The 15189-nt window shown below is 37.2% G+C and overlaps 1 protein-coding gene across 1 annotated transcript in view; it reads left to right on the top strand.

Moving 5' to 3' along the window:
• The first annotated feature begins 231 nt into the window (after positions 1-231).
• The window catches only part of park (E3 ubiquitin-protein ligase parkin), a 137065-nt gene continuing 122107 nt past the window's right edge, over positions 232-15189 (top strand). The window contains exon 1 of the mRNA XM_090409081.1: positions 232-736. Within this exon, the coding sequence (XP_090265207.1) occupies positions 446-736 (291 nt within the window). The 5' untranslated portion in view covers positions 232-445. The remainder of the gene's footprint in view (positions 737-15189) is intronic.

The raw sequence follows: 15189 nt of genomic DNA, 5'->3' as shown, positions 1-15189 counted from the left end.
CATGAAGATATGAAAGATACTCTATATTGTGAATAATAGTTGGTGTGTTAAGTCTTGAACTCCATGGAGATAGCAGGTTAATGATAATAATAATAATAATAATAATAATAATAATAATAATAATAATAATAATAACTTGAGTGCTAAATGTTGATTAAAAAGAAGTTTCGAGAGCACTTGCGCAACCGACAAATATTATAGTAATAAACGTGACGGAAGTTGATCATATGTGTAGTGTTTACGTTATTTGTATTATGCGCATGTTAGAAGTGTGTTGGAGTACGTTTTAATGATTTCCATAGAAGCGTTACAGTTATGAACGAAATTACCCAGTAACGTATAGCATAACATTTTCAGTATTAAACTGTGTCATCTTTCTGTTTGCACGTGATCAGCGTAAAGAACTACGCTGTGGTATTGCTTTCTATCAAATGTAATACCGGTGATGGTACTTTTATTTGATATACTATGCAGAATTATTAGGGTATTCCTGACATTTATTAGTAAACTTATTCGGTTATTGACGTTCAAAAAAGCTAAAATAGAAAATGATGAGATGAATGCATACAGGATATATGTAAAATTTAACAGCAATACTTCTATACCTATTGATGTAAGCCCAGAATCCACTGTTGGTCATGTGAAAAATATTCTCAGCAACAAGATAAAAATATCAGCATCCGATTTAAGAATAATTTTCTCTGGCAAAGAGCTGCATGATAGTATCGGCATACAGGTACCAATTTAGAAAATGCTTAATGTATAATATTTTTTAAATAAGATTATTACTTGGATGTATCACGGCCATAGCTATTTTCAAGCACATCCCTATGCCATTTTAAATTATACCTAAAAAAAGAAACATTTCTTGTTTTATGCGCATTTAACCCAGACGTGAACAAACAAAAGTTTGCATGTGAAGTATCTAAACAATGAAGCCCTTTCGCATAATGCATTTCATAATGTAGTGTACACGGTGAGATGGAGTATCCTCTTGTGATGAGAGTTTGAAAGTAAGAAAAAATAATGATGCTTTGGTGTTATACAGTCTGTGAAGGGGAATATGTTGTACATTGTGGAACAGGAAAATAATTCTTGCCAACTTTTGTTTGTGATACTTGAGAAAATATGAATGAAAACAAGAATATAATTTCTTATCAGGTATAATTCACTTTTCCTAGCTGGAGAAAAGTGAATTATACTTAACTGTTCTCCTTCTGAATAAGCATCCCCAGCTTTTCCAGGGAGGAGAAAAGTTTTCTGGGATTTTTGACTTAATGCTGTCTAGTGGTGCAGTATCCAGGAGCAATACATGTAGAAAAGTGAGTGAATGATCTTTTTAGATCATTCGTTTGCACACTAATAGTCTACTGAATACTTGATAGATTTGGAAATTGGTTAGTGTCTCTTTGCATGGTGTATATTATACATGCCCAAAGAGGAAATACATTATTATTATTACACTCCCCATGGAGTCAACAGACTCATCATGGGAGGTTCATTCAACCGACAGCATATTTATCATATAGAATCTTAAAGTCATTAACACTCATTGCATTAACAACACATTCTGATATGCATTCCATTCACTGACAATTCTCCATGTAAAAAATCTACTCACATCCTTCTTCACCACACTTTTACATAACTTCCAGGAAGGACCTCTTCTTTCCCTCTCACCTTCTACTCATTTTATAATCCCCTCTGGATTAATCTGATAAAATCCTCTGACTAACTTAAACATCTCTGTCATATCACCCCCCCCCCCCTCCCTCTTCCTCCTATCCACCAAGCTCTGCAATCCACATCCCTTCAACCTCTTCCATAGCCAGCATTCCCATTATGGCTACTATTGCAGCTTCATGTGAAGTCAGCTGCTCACCATATGCAAGTAGCCTTGTCATGAAGGTATTTCATATGTAAACTTTTCTTTGTTTGCACTTTTGAAAACTAAGAGTAAAAATAAGGATATAATTTATTGTATAATTTTTAGTATCCTTCCAAAAGAACTTGTTGTAATATGCTATTTTATTCTTTTATAATGTTTGGCTTGATATATATTATATATACCTAGTTGTCAAATTGTTAATGTTTATTCAATTTAGTAAATTAAAATCCAATAAACAGTACTGATTACTGTTGGCTAATAATATTCCTTAGCATTATAATTTAGATTTATGAAATGTTCATGACAGTAACTATCATCATCAATTCATGATATGTATGTATGCATGCATGCTCAAGGAAGGATATACAGGGTATCACAGTAGTACACATAACACCTGAGTTACGCAGTACTTGAAATCCATGATTTTCATTTTGCATAGTCAAAAAATCGTACAAACATTGAAATTTTCAAGTCATTTGAGAACTTTAATAAACAGGGCATTGGATTTGCACTGGGTAACGAAATTTATCTTCTGCCCGATGACCTCAAGCATCCATTCCTGCAGTGAACATGCAGCCTGTTGGTAAGAGAACAGCTATAATCACTACTCAGCCAATCAGTCCTATGTATGGGGCTCCAGATATACCACTTAAATCTACTAGTCACAAAAAAAATTTTTACTTGCCCATAATATGAATTTTGGTAAAAGATGTGTACCCACACACATCACTGTTTCAATGTCAGTAATAAAAAAAAAAAAAAAAAAAAAGAGGAGGGGAACATCTTTAATATAATTTAAAGCAGCCAAATTCAAAGTATGTGCAATAATTTATAAGATCTGACGTGCCTCTCATTAATTTTGCCACTAGTCCATTGTTTTTTTTCTCCACATGTTACATATTACTTCTGCTCTAATCCCTGCTACCAATTAAATGTTAAAAATACCAAGCAATTTTAAACCTGGTTTTACTCCATTTCCCAAGTAAGCAAACAGACAAACAAGTCAAGTTTGCGCCTGCAAGTGATGCAAGTCTAGCTGATCCTACAGGTAGTACAAGACCAAGACAACTCATGGTAAAGGTGGCATAAGCTCCGATCACTAATCTTAATATTTACCCTTAATGCCAAAAACACATCTCCAAGGAGGGGATGTATGATGTTTTGTATTAACACTTTCATTGACAAGCTGAAAATTGGAATTTTGTGTGGTGGCCAAATTTTTTTTCTTTTTTTATTTAGTTAGCGACGTCTATGCGATAACGCGTGATCGGCCGTTTGGTATGAACTCGCATCGCGTGATCGCGCGATATCGTTCATTGCCAAGCTGAAAATTGGAATTTCGTGTGGTGGCCAACTTTTTTTTATTTTTTTTATTTAGTTAACGATGTCCACGCGATAATGCGTGATCGGCCGTTTGGTGAGAACTCGCATTGTGCGATTGGCAATGAACATGTTAAAGGCAAGGGGCCACTACCCAGACCAGTTTCGACCTTTATTGAGGTCTCATCAATGGGAGTCATGCTAGAAATACCAACATTTAGTAATACAGAGCTTATAAGTATTTTACCAGATCAAGTTACCATGAGGTGTTTTAACCTTATTAAATAAAAATCTCTGGAGGAGATATAAATGTAGAAAGTATTTTACCTTGGGTATAATAAATGTTAAAAATACCAAGCAATTTTAAACCTGGTTTTACTCCATTTCCCAAGTAAGCAAACAGACAAACAAGTCAAGTTTGCACCTGCAAGTGATGCAAGCCTAGCTGATCCTACAGGTAGTGCAAGACCAAGGCAACTCGTGGTAAAGGTGACATAAGCTCCGATCACTAATCTTAATATTTACCCTTAATGCCAAAAACACATCTCCAAGGAGGGGATGTATGATGTTTTGTATTAAAGGCAAGCGGCCACTACCCAGACCGGTTTCGACCTTTATTGAGGTCTCATCAGTGGGAGCCAGGCTAGAAATACCAAGATTTAGTAATACAGAGCTTATAAGTATTTTACCAGTACTTTCTACATTTATATCTCCTCCAGAGATTTTTATTTAATAAGGTTAAAACACCTTATGGTAACTTGATCTGGTAAAATACTTATAAGCTCTGTATTACTAAATCTTGGTATTTCTAGCCTGGCTAGAAATCATTTAGCCAGGTTGATTGGAATGCCTTGCAGACACCACACTCTCAGGCAAGGCATTCCAATCATTCACAACTCTGCACGAAAAAAACCTGCCTCTCACTCCCCTACTCACACCCTCTTTATACAGTTTCCAGGGATGACCTCCCCTGATCTCCAACTATTCTCTGTAGAACTTCTCCAGCATTGATCTCATAACAACCCCTTACCAATTTTTAGGTCTCTATCATCTCTCCCATCTTCCTCCTGTCCATCAGACTCTGCAAATTACATCTTGTCAATCTTTCCGCATACTCGACATTCCTGAAGTCAAAAGCTACCTCAGTCAGTCGCCTTTGGACCCTTTCCAACATCTCTTCATCCTTCTGAAAACCAGGTGACCAAATCTGGACAGAATAGTCCATGTGTGGCTTAATAAAAGCCTTATACAATGGAACAAAAATCTCCTTATTTCTAAACATCAGTGTCCTCTGCATTATTCCCAGAAGTCTTTGTGTTGTCTTCACAATTTTGGCTATGTGTCCCCTAAATTTCAGATCATTATCCACTATCACTCCCAGATCTCTTATTTCCTCCACCTCCAACAATATCTTCTCAATAAGCATAAATTCTGCATCCCATCTTTGTTTTCCAAATTTTAAAACCTTACATTTTGCAACATTGAATTCACATCCCCATTTGCTTGCCCAATCACTCAATTTATTCAAGTCTTCTTGCAAGGCCACAACATCTTCACTACTCTTTATGGTTTGTCCCAACTTTGCATCATTTGCAAACAACTGAATATCTTCATCCAAATCTTTGCCAATATCATTAATATACAAGTTAAACAGTAATGGCCCTAAAACAGACCCCAGAGGCACTCCACTAGTGACTTTCCTTTTCCTGGATATCGCACCCCCATACACAACTTGTTGATACCTATCAGATAGCTAGTCCCCAATCCAATGCACTAATCTAATATCCAACCCCATCTGCTCTAGTTTGACTGTCAACTTATCATGAGGTACTCTATCAAAAGCCTTTGCGAAATCCAAGTATATTACTGTGTATCCTTCTCCTCTCTCCAAGGAAGCAATCACTTTATTGTAATAAGTAAGTAGATTACTAAAACATGACCTCCCTTTAGCAAATCCATGCTGTCCATCAAAGATTATACCACTGTTGTCAACCCAGCTCTGGATTCTAGTTCTCACAAGCTTCTCCAACAACTTAACCACAACACCCGACACAAAAATAGGCCTATAGTTTGATGCTTGCGTTCGATCACCTCCTTTATGAAGTGGCACAATCTTGCCCTCCTTCCACTCTTTAGGGACTTGACCAAGTGCAAGACTCATATTAAAAAAATATGTCAAAGCAGGTGTCAACTCTCTGGCACATTCCTTCAGAATACGCGGTGATATATTATCAAGTCCCACAGCCTTATTTACATCTAGTTTACTGAACTCCCCAAACACCCATTTTGTTACTGCTCTGCTACTGGCCTCATAATAAGTTTTTGAATACAGTAAATTGTTTATTGAATTGAGCTTTATAACAGATTATATTAAAAGACACTTACAGTGTTTAAACATTTTAGAATCAACCTTTCTTTGGAAAGCAGCTAGAGACATGTTATGTTACCCAGGTGATTTCTGGCAAAGTCTGTGACACAGAATTTTTTGTGAAAATTGAATGTCTCATGAAACTTAAATGTCTCCGCTTTATAATGGTCTCAAAAGCCTTGTAGTAATCTAGATTTTCTGCCTGGGTATTTCTTATATATTATCAAATGCAACTTCCTCTTGTAGCATATCTCCACTTCAATTCCTTGAGCTATTTGTCTTGGAAAGCAGGTCTTAATTGTTTTTAGTTGATAATACAACAGGACTGTTGTCTCCAGTGTTTTTAATACTTTCTGGTCCCTTACCTTCACATTCTTTTTTTGCACCGTCTCACAGAACTAGAAAGTTCAGTTTGCATTTTCTTTCATTTTTTTTTCCATAATGAAGAGTGAAATTATGGAACTAGAATAAAGTTTACAAAAACCACAGAAAATGTTCAACACTGGCAATGGAGTCAGACTACCTTTTCATGATGTCATGTCAGTAATGTGATTTGGCCTATGACTAGTCTTTGAAAGATAATTGTATTTTTATAAATCACCATTTCTCAAATCTTTCTTGCTGCGGCCCACTTGTATAACTAGGCAGCCAACAAGTGGATCTCGGACTACACTTTAAGAAAGTCTGTTTTAAATAACAGTATTGAAAATCATTTTCATTAGGTAAAATGTTCGAGTATTATTATTATTATGTGAGACCTCCAAGGAGTCCAAAGACTCATCGAGGGGAGGGCACCTGCTCTCCATCTCAACACTCAGTCCACCAACTACAGCGAACCACATTATCTACACCAATGTCATCTACTGCCCACCACCACCACCACTAGTATTTTCACAGACAATCACAAACATCCATGCCCACGCAAGATTTGAACCCTTAGCATTTTGGCTTGAGAGCTGATACGCTAACCACTTGGCCAACCAGGCTGGCAGGGAAGTATATAATTCCACTAAGTTAATTTATGTTGTGAATTGTGAAAATAAGATCATCATCATCATCAAATTTCTGCCATGTACCCTCAAGGGGTGTACAGGATATGACAGTACTACATGAAAAAATTACATCATTACTAACATCCTATCTACAATTTTCTTCCAAATCAGTCTGTTACTTGTCAAGACTCCAACATTATCAGATCTTATATTTCTATCGTCTGAGGCACTTTGTACCGTATCAATCCACCTATATCTTGGTCTTCCTCTGGGTCGTTTTCCTGCCAACCTGGCAGAGAACACTTGTTTTGCTAATCTTTCCTCTCCCATTCTATTTAAGTGACCATACCATCTGAGATTAGCTCTGCTAACGCATTCCTGGATGCTGACAATGTCAAGTTCTTTCCTAATATCCTCATTTTTAATATGATATTGCCATTGATGCCATCTGTTCACGCCTCTAATCTTTCTCAGGACTCTCATATCTGCGGTCTCTAGTCTTTGGTCAAGTGTTTTACTTCTGACCCAGCTCTCAGATCCATAAGTTAAAATTGGTTTGAACACAGTCTTGTATACAGCTAATTTAGTGTTCCGACTAATTTCTTTCTTATTCCATATGAATTTATTCAATTGACTTCCCACGATACCAGCTTTGCTGATTCTGTTGTCTATTTCTATATTTAGTTTACCATCTTCAGTAAAAATTGTGCCTAAGTAGCTGAAATGTTTTACTTGTTCCACAGGTTCTCCATTCACAACACAGTTGACATTTTCAATGATTCTGCCTATTTTCATTGTCTTTGTCTTTTTATTGCTGACCTTCATACCATATCTATTACAACAGTTATTCAATTTAGTCAGAGAATCTTGCAGACTTGTAGCGGATTTATTTAGAAGTATAACATCATCCGCATAAAGCAAAGAGCTGACATTAACATCTCCAATTTTGATATCAGGTTTAATACCACATTCCTTCATAATGTGATCCATATAGATAATGAATAACAGAGGGGATAATGTACATCCTTGTCTCACACCAGATTTAACATTAAACCATCTCCCTGTACTTCCTTCAATTCTAACTGCTGACTCACAACTCAAATAAAGACTAAGTATTGCTTGATATAATGCCCCATTGACACCATATAACTGCAGCGTATTGAATAGCTTCTCTCTTGGCACCTTGTCATATGCCTTTTCCAAATCGACAAAACTTAAATACAGATCTTTGTTATATTCCCATGCTTTCTCGACTATTTGTCGTAAAGTGAAGATCTGATCCTGACAGCCTCTATTTGGCCTGAATCCAGCTTGTTCTTCACCAGGCTTTTCTTCCACAATTCTTCTCAACCGTTTCTCAAGTATACTTCCATAGATCTTGCCAGGAACACTCAGTAGGGAAATACCTCTGTAATTCTCACATTCAGTTTTATTTCCCTTTTTATATATGGGTACTATGAGAGCTCTACTCCAATCATCGGGAATTCGTCCCTCTGTCCAGGCTTTCTGAACTATGCAGTGCAGCCACTGTAAGACTCTTATACCACCATACTTCAGCATTTCTGGTCGAATATCATCTACTCCTGCTGCCTTTCCACATTTCAAGCCTTTGATGGCTTTTTCTACTTCAAGAAAATAAGATTATTTTCTTGAAGTAGAAAATAAGATTATTTTAATATTAATTTTTTTTTGATGTTTTTATAAGAATGGCAATGACTTGCAAGTTATGTAAAATAAAATGTAGAGAATACTTGTCTATTTATTTTGAAATTAATCTGCAGACACATGGTAGCCCTAAGTTTATAACAGATAATGAGAGATAAATTGATTGTCATAGATTTGAATTACTTCATATTTTGGAACAGCAGAAAGGCATATCTTTGAGTGTACCTTTATGCAAGCTAAGTTTTGGGAGGGACAAACAGTCTATGAATTAATTAACTTATTAAATTAATTATATAAAATACTCCATCTCCTCGTCGAAAATAAAGCTTTGTTATTGCATTCATTGGAAGAACAAATAAATTGATATTGAATGAGATGTTTTAAAAGAAAAAAAAAAGTGTAACTTATGCGAAAAAATAATATATTTTGAATGCATTTAGAACAAGGCTTAAACTTCACCTGCTGCTTACACCGATAACTTGCTTGTGGTGAGTGGATTTCTGGAGCCCTGCCTACATATCATATAGCATATTATCTAAATTCATTTATATCATTATATCACTACCTTTTAACTATCTTTCACTCTCCAAGAAAAGAATCTTCACTACATTCTTGATTACCAATTGTTTTTTTTTTCCCTCTTAACTTCATCAAATGTCATCCGCACACGTACATCGCTTGTCTAACCTATGAATTGTGTTATTTGAATTTAGTCTCCATTGCATTTATATATATATATATATATACTAGGGGGGCTACGCCCCCTGGTGCCTATGGCAGCCAACCAGACCGGTAGGCCAGTTCTCCTTGAATTCTGATGACTCGAATTTTGAAGACTTGAAAGGGAGGTTTCTGCCCCCCCCCCTGTGCCTATGGTGCCTAACCCCCAAGTTCCGGATTGGTAGGCCAGTTCTCCTTGAATTTCGATGACTCGAATTTTGAAGACTCGACACTCAGGGTACCCCCCCTCAGTTTCAAAACGTTTCAAAAAATGTGACATACAAACATGACATAAAAAGGCTTATTATATATATATATATATATATATAGGGTAGATATATTTCCTCCCCCTATATACAAAAGGCAGAAGAGCCTATAGCAAACAAATGCCATGTGTGAGTAAGTCAGGTAGAATGATCTGTTGATATTCTTGAACTGTTGGGGATTGTTGAAATGCTTAAAAAGGGAGGCTGTTACACAGAATTGTGGCAGAAGGAATGAAAAATGACTGGAGATAGCAGATTTAGTCAATTTGCAGTTTGACTGTATAGGGATGTTGAGCAGCCGTTGCTCAAGTTACATCTGGCAGAAATGGGAAGCATAATGAATACAAGTTCTGCTGAATCTGTAGAAGAGACAATGCAGAAATTGAACTTCTATGGGAAAGTTGCAGAAAGTCTTTAAGAGAAGCATCATTAATCAAATGGACTGTCCTTTCCTTTTCTGAACAGCATCAAGAATTTGTAGGGAGGTCTTAGGTGCAGTACCCCAAACATAAGAACAGTATTTCAATGTTAGTCGAATTTGGGATTTATACAGAGTACATAACTGTTCATCAGAGAAGTACCATCACAAGTAAAAAAGTGTGGCAATTGGAAGCTGATGACACTATAGAAGTGATATAATTATGCCAGAAAAGGGTTTGGAGTAAGAGTCAGTCCAAGAAGACTTGGTCTTGACTGTTGAGCTCAGCACTATCAAAAGTAAGTGGAGTCGATCCGAGGTCTTTTTTTCATGAGAAAACAAGCAAAATTCTTTTGGGAGCATTGAAGTTGACTAGGTTGCTTTCACCCCAATCAAGGATACTGTGGAGATCAGTGTTCAGGGCATTTAGATGATCTTGAAGCCTGAGACGTGATGAGTAGGATGTGTAGAGTGTGCTATCATAAGCAAACCTATGAATATGGTTTGCAGCCAATGAGACCAGGTCATTTATATAAATCAGGAAGAGAGTGAGGGAAATGACAGAACCCTGAGAGACACTGGCATTGATAGGTGTTAAATCATAAATGAACGAATTCATGAATTAATTGCTTATCATTCTCGATTTAACAAGTTCACCATTCCCCTTAGATAAAGTGTTAATCAGGAAAGATACTGTTATATTAAATAATGTATTATACTCTAAATCATAGGTTCACAAACTTTTATGGGCCACTGTCCACTTTGCAAGACAAATTTTGTAACGCCCCATTATATAAATTATAAAAAATTGGATTTATTTTTGTACAAATCAATTAGAAAAGTGGTTTTATATATTTTATATATATTTTGAAATGAAATATAACGAATATATTTGCTACTGTAAACATAACCTATTATACACACATATATACATGCTCTATTTTCTCATTGACATAGACAATTGACATCTATTTCTATCTGGCATGGTAAATTTTCAAATGATTAAATAATTGAAATAGAAAATCGATAAAAAAAATTGATCGTGTAAGATGAATTAAAATGCAATATTTAAATTTTAAATGATTATCTAATCACAAAATCACGAAAATAATTAATTTTTAAATATATATTATTAATTTCTTCTATAAAGAGCCACCGACCCCTAGACTGCCTGAACGCCCCCAAATGCTTCTGAACCCACTATACCCCCCCCCCCAGAAGGCTTCAGCGCCCACTGGGGGGGGGGGCGGTACTGCACACTTTGGGAACCTATGCTCTAAATCAATAGATTTCATTTACATCTTGAAAGTTAAGAATGTGTATTATTTGACAAATTTTGTAATTTAATCAAATGTCAATGGATCTAGATACTTTGTTTGGAACTTATCCTATTAACAGTAAAGCTGCCTACAGCAATACACGTGTATCGAATATTGCAAGCCATGTTCGTGGTGTGTAGATTGTCTGCCAGAGGTATTGACAGCGCTGCACTTCACGAAAAATTAAGATCTTGGCCACCAGAGTACTATTTGGCACTTGTGAGTGACAGTACGATAGCTGATTTGATATGAGCATATCCATTGAATGAGAATGGCAGGAGATATAAAAGATTATTACCTGACCTGGTAAGGCTTTCTTGTTCCTGACCGTCGTCTGAGATCAATCGCTGATGTTCGTAGCTTGGAGTCCTAGGCTTGAGTCACCGTACTCTAAGACTTAAGGTTGATACTTCCGAAATGGTATTTGACCGAAAACTAAGTTCGAGTAAGTGATGCCCAAGAAGTGTTCCTAGAGATCCAAGGACATGCAGCTTAATAAGCCAAAAGTCTGAAGTGATAACAGGCCATACTGATGCCGAGGAAGCACTCATGCTACGTAAACCGAAATTGCTATATATTCCAGAACTAAAGAGACTGATGAGGGACACTCGTTTTTCTTCTGAGGAATTACCCTAGAAGATTGAAGTAATCCACAACTGAGATGTTCCGTAAGTCGTCTGAATGCGGTAAGAGAATTTTGATTCCATTTTGTGACTGTATTAACTGTGGGAATGAATAGTGATTATTATATAGTCTCTATTATGAAAGGAAGTCGAGGCATCAATTTGTTCCTAAAGAACGTGTGTAGAACCAGAGGACAATGGATGTAAGATTAATTATCTTGTGGAAATGAGAGATTATGTATTCCATGAGGAAAGTCGTGTCTGATCTTGAGATATAATATGTTCCTGGAAATTTCGTTTTAAAATGATAATTAAGAAGGGATTGTTCCTTGTGAACATGTTATGAAAGTGGGATATTAGTTCTGAAGTAAATGTTTTATATTAAGAAGTTTATGCATGTGAATATCCTGAGAAATACTTAGTGCTCTTAAGAGTTTTTGTAATACAGAGTATAGATGCTCGAATTAGCGTGCTGAGTTTAAAATTGAACAATAGATATGTGAAGTATGTAGTGTATATAATAAGTTTTGTCTTATAAGGTTTCTTACTTAATGCCAAAAGAGCGTTATAGTTTCTGAGTAAAGTAGAAGAATATATCCTAATCATATAATTGTGCTGGGAGATTGAATTGGAGTTTCATATTGTTTTCAAATGTACAACTTAGAATTGAGAGAAGAGATAGAGTTAATTCCAATATTAATTCCAAATTAATTGGGGTACACAGCGTGAGAAAGGTGGATGCTCCAAGAGGAGGTGAGAGCATGTGTAGGCAGGAAAGTAATGGGATGATCAGGGATCAAGAGGAAACAGATGGAATTGCAAAGGGTTCCAAAATGAAGAAGCAGAAAGGGAAACGGCCCCAGTCCAGCATGGAGAGATCACATCGAGTGTGTGGTATCAGTGGAACTAGCTGTAGATCCAGAAATGAGTTGTTGTGTTTGTATACCAATGCTAGAAGTATAAGAAACAAGGCGGATGAAATGGTTGCACTAATTGCGTCTATGCACCCAGAGATTGTCGGAATAAGTGAGACATGGTTAGATAAGGACGACATCCTGACAGGAATAGAGATGGAAAGGTATGATGTGTTTCGGGAGGATAGAAGGGGTAAAAAGGGAGGGGGAGTGCTGTTGATAGAGAAAGAGTTATGTCCATACAAGGTAGAGATGCAAGAGGGAAATAGGGCCAGTGGTTTTGAGGCAGTATGGCGTGAGATAGAGGTGAATAGAATCAAATACTTGGTGGGATGTTGTTATAGACCTGGTAATGTGGATAGTGGTGATAGTGAAATGTATAGTCAAATAAGCCAAGCAAATAAGAAAAGGGTGATCATTATGGGTGATTTAAATTATGGCAATATAGACTGGAATGAAGAGATAGCAACTGGAAGTAAAGAAAATGAGTTTCTTGAGTTTTTGAGGGATAACTACCTCAGACAGTATGTAACAGAGGGCACACAAGGATTAAGGGTCTTGGATTTGGTCATCTCATCGGAGGATGTAATTATCAATGAGGTGTCAAATCATCCACCAGTTGGTGAAAGTGACCATGAGGTGATTACCTGGGTGGTTGCCAGCAGTGCAAGGACCCCTGTGAAAAAAGGGTATATGTGGAACTACAAGGGGGGGGGGTGATTATGAAGAGCTCAGGAGACAGCTTGCAGGTGTAGCATGGAATGAGGAGTTAGCAGGAAAAGAGATCAATGCAGCTTGGGAGATTTTCAAAAACTACTTAGTAGAAGCAATGTCTAAATGTATACCATGGGTGAGAAGGTTAAATAAGGTAGGTGTGAGATGGATGAATAAAGAGATTAAGCATGCAATACAGAGAAAAAGGGCATTGTGGAGGCAGCATAAAAGAAGTGGAAGTAACCAATTTCATGAGGTCTACAAAGACCAGGCAAGCAGGGTGACTTGGTTGGTGAGAGTAGCTAAAGAGAGGTATGAACAGCAGTTAGCCAATGAAGCCAAAAAGAATCCTAGGGAGTTCTTTCGATATGTAGCCAGCAAAAGAAAGAATGATTATGGAAGGATGACATTGATTGGAGGAAATGGTATAAAGACAGCTGTTGCAGAATGTGTGGTGGAGATACTTAATGAGCAGTTCATAAAGATCTTTCAATGTTGTGAATGTGACTTCATGGAGAGATTAAGGGCAGTTGATGATGGGAGGAGAGACTGACTGTAAGTGAGCAAGAGGTGTTTGGGGAGTTGAGTAAACTAGATGTAAATAAGGCTGTGGGACTTGATAATATATCACCGCGTATTCTGAAGGAATGTGCCAGAGAGTTGACACCTGCTTTGACATATTTTTTTAATACGAGTCTTGCACTTGGTCAAGTCCCTAAAGAGTGGAAGGAGGGCAAGATTGTGCCACTTCATAAAGGAGGTGATCGAACTCAAGCATCAGGCCTATAGGCCTATCTCTGTGTCAGGTGTTGTGGTTAAGTTGTTGGAGAAGCTTGTGAGAACTAGGATCCAGAGTTGGGTTGACAACAATGGTATAATCTTTGATGGACAGCATGGATTTGCTAAAGGGAGGTCATGTTTTAGTAATCTGCTTACTTATTACAATAAAGTGACTGCTTCCTTGGACAGAGGAGAAGGATACACAGTAATATACTTGGATTTCGCAAAAGCTTTTGATAGAGTACCTCATGATAAGTTGACAGTCAAACTAGAGCAGATGGGGTTGGATATTAGATTAGTGCATTGGATTAGAGACTGGCTATCTGATAGGTATCAACAAGTTGTGTATGGGGGTGCAATATCCAGGAAAAGGAAAGTCACTAGTGGAGTGCCTCAGGGGTCTGTTTTAAAATTGGAAAACAAAGATGGGATGCAGAATTTATGCTTATTGAGAATATATTGTTGGAGGTGGAGGAAATAAGAGATCTAGGAGTGATAGTGGATAAGGATCTGAAATTTAGGGGACACATAGCCAAAATTGTGAAGACAACACAAAGACTTCTGGGAATGATGCGGAGGACACTGATGTTTAGAAATAAGGAGATTTTTGTTCCATTGTATAAGGCTTTGATTAAGCCACACATGGACTATTCTGTCCAGATTTGGTCACCTGGTTTTCAGAAGGATGAAGAGATGTTGGAAAGGGTCCAAAGGCGACTGACTTAGGTAGCTTTTGACTTCAGGAATGTCGAGTATGCGGAAAGATTGACAAGATGTAATTTGCAGAGTCTGATGGACAGGAGGAAGATGGGAGAGATGATAGAGACCTAAAAATTGGTAAGGGGTTGTTATGAGATCAATGCTGGAGAAGTTCTACAGAAAATAGTGGGAGATTGGGGGAGAACCAGAGGTCATCCCTGGAAACTATAAAGAGGGTGTGAGTAGGGGAGTGGAGGCAGGTTTTTTTCGTGCAGAGTTGTAAATAATTGGAATGCCTTGCCTGAGAGTGTGGTGTCTGCAAGGAGTTTGAGTGCGTGTTCAAGATACGATGTGATGAGCTGTGTGTGTGTGATAAAAAGACCTCCCAGATGAGTCTTTGACTCCATGAGGTTTTGGGGTAATAATGTTGTTGTTGTCTTGTCCTTCGAAGAGTCTTAGATGTTTCCGTGTGCTCCTTGTACTGCTTTGGCTATGTCGATGAT

The sequence above is a fragment of the Typopeltis vanoorti genome, chromosome 19 (genome assembly GCF_054136105.1).
Source record: "Typopeltis vanoorti isolate ZY-2024b chromosome 19, IOZ_Tvanoo_1.0, whole genome shotgun sequence".
Lineage (NCBI taxonomy): Eukaryota > Metazoa > Arthropoda > Arachnida > Uropygi > Thelyphonidae > Typopeltis > Typopeltis vanoorti.
This window is presented reverse-complemented; position numbering and strand designations above follow the sequence as displayed.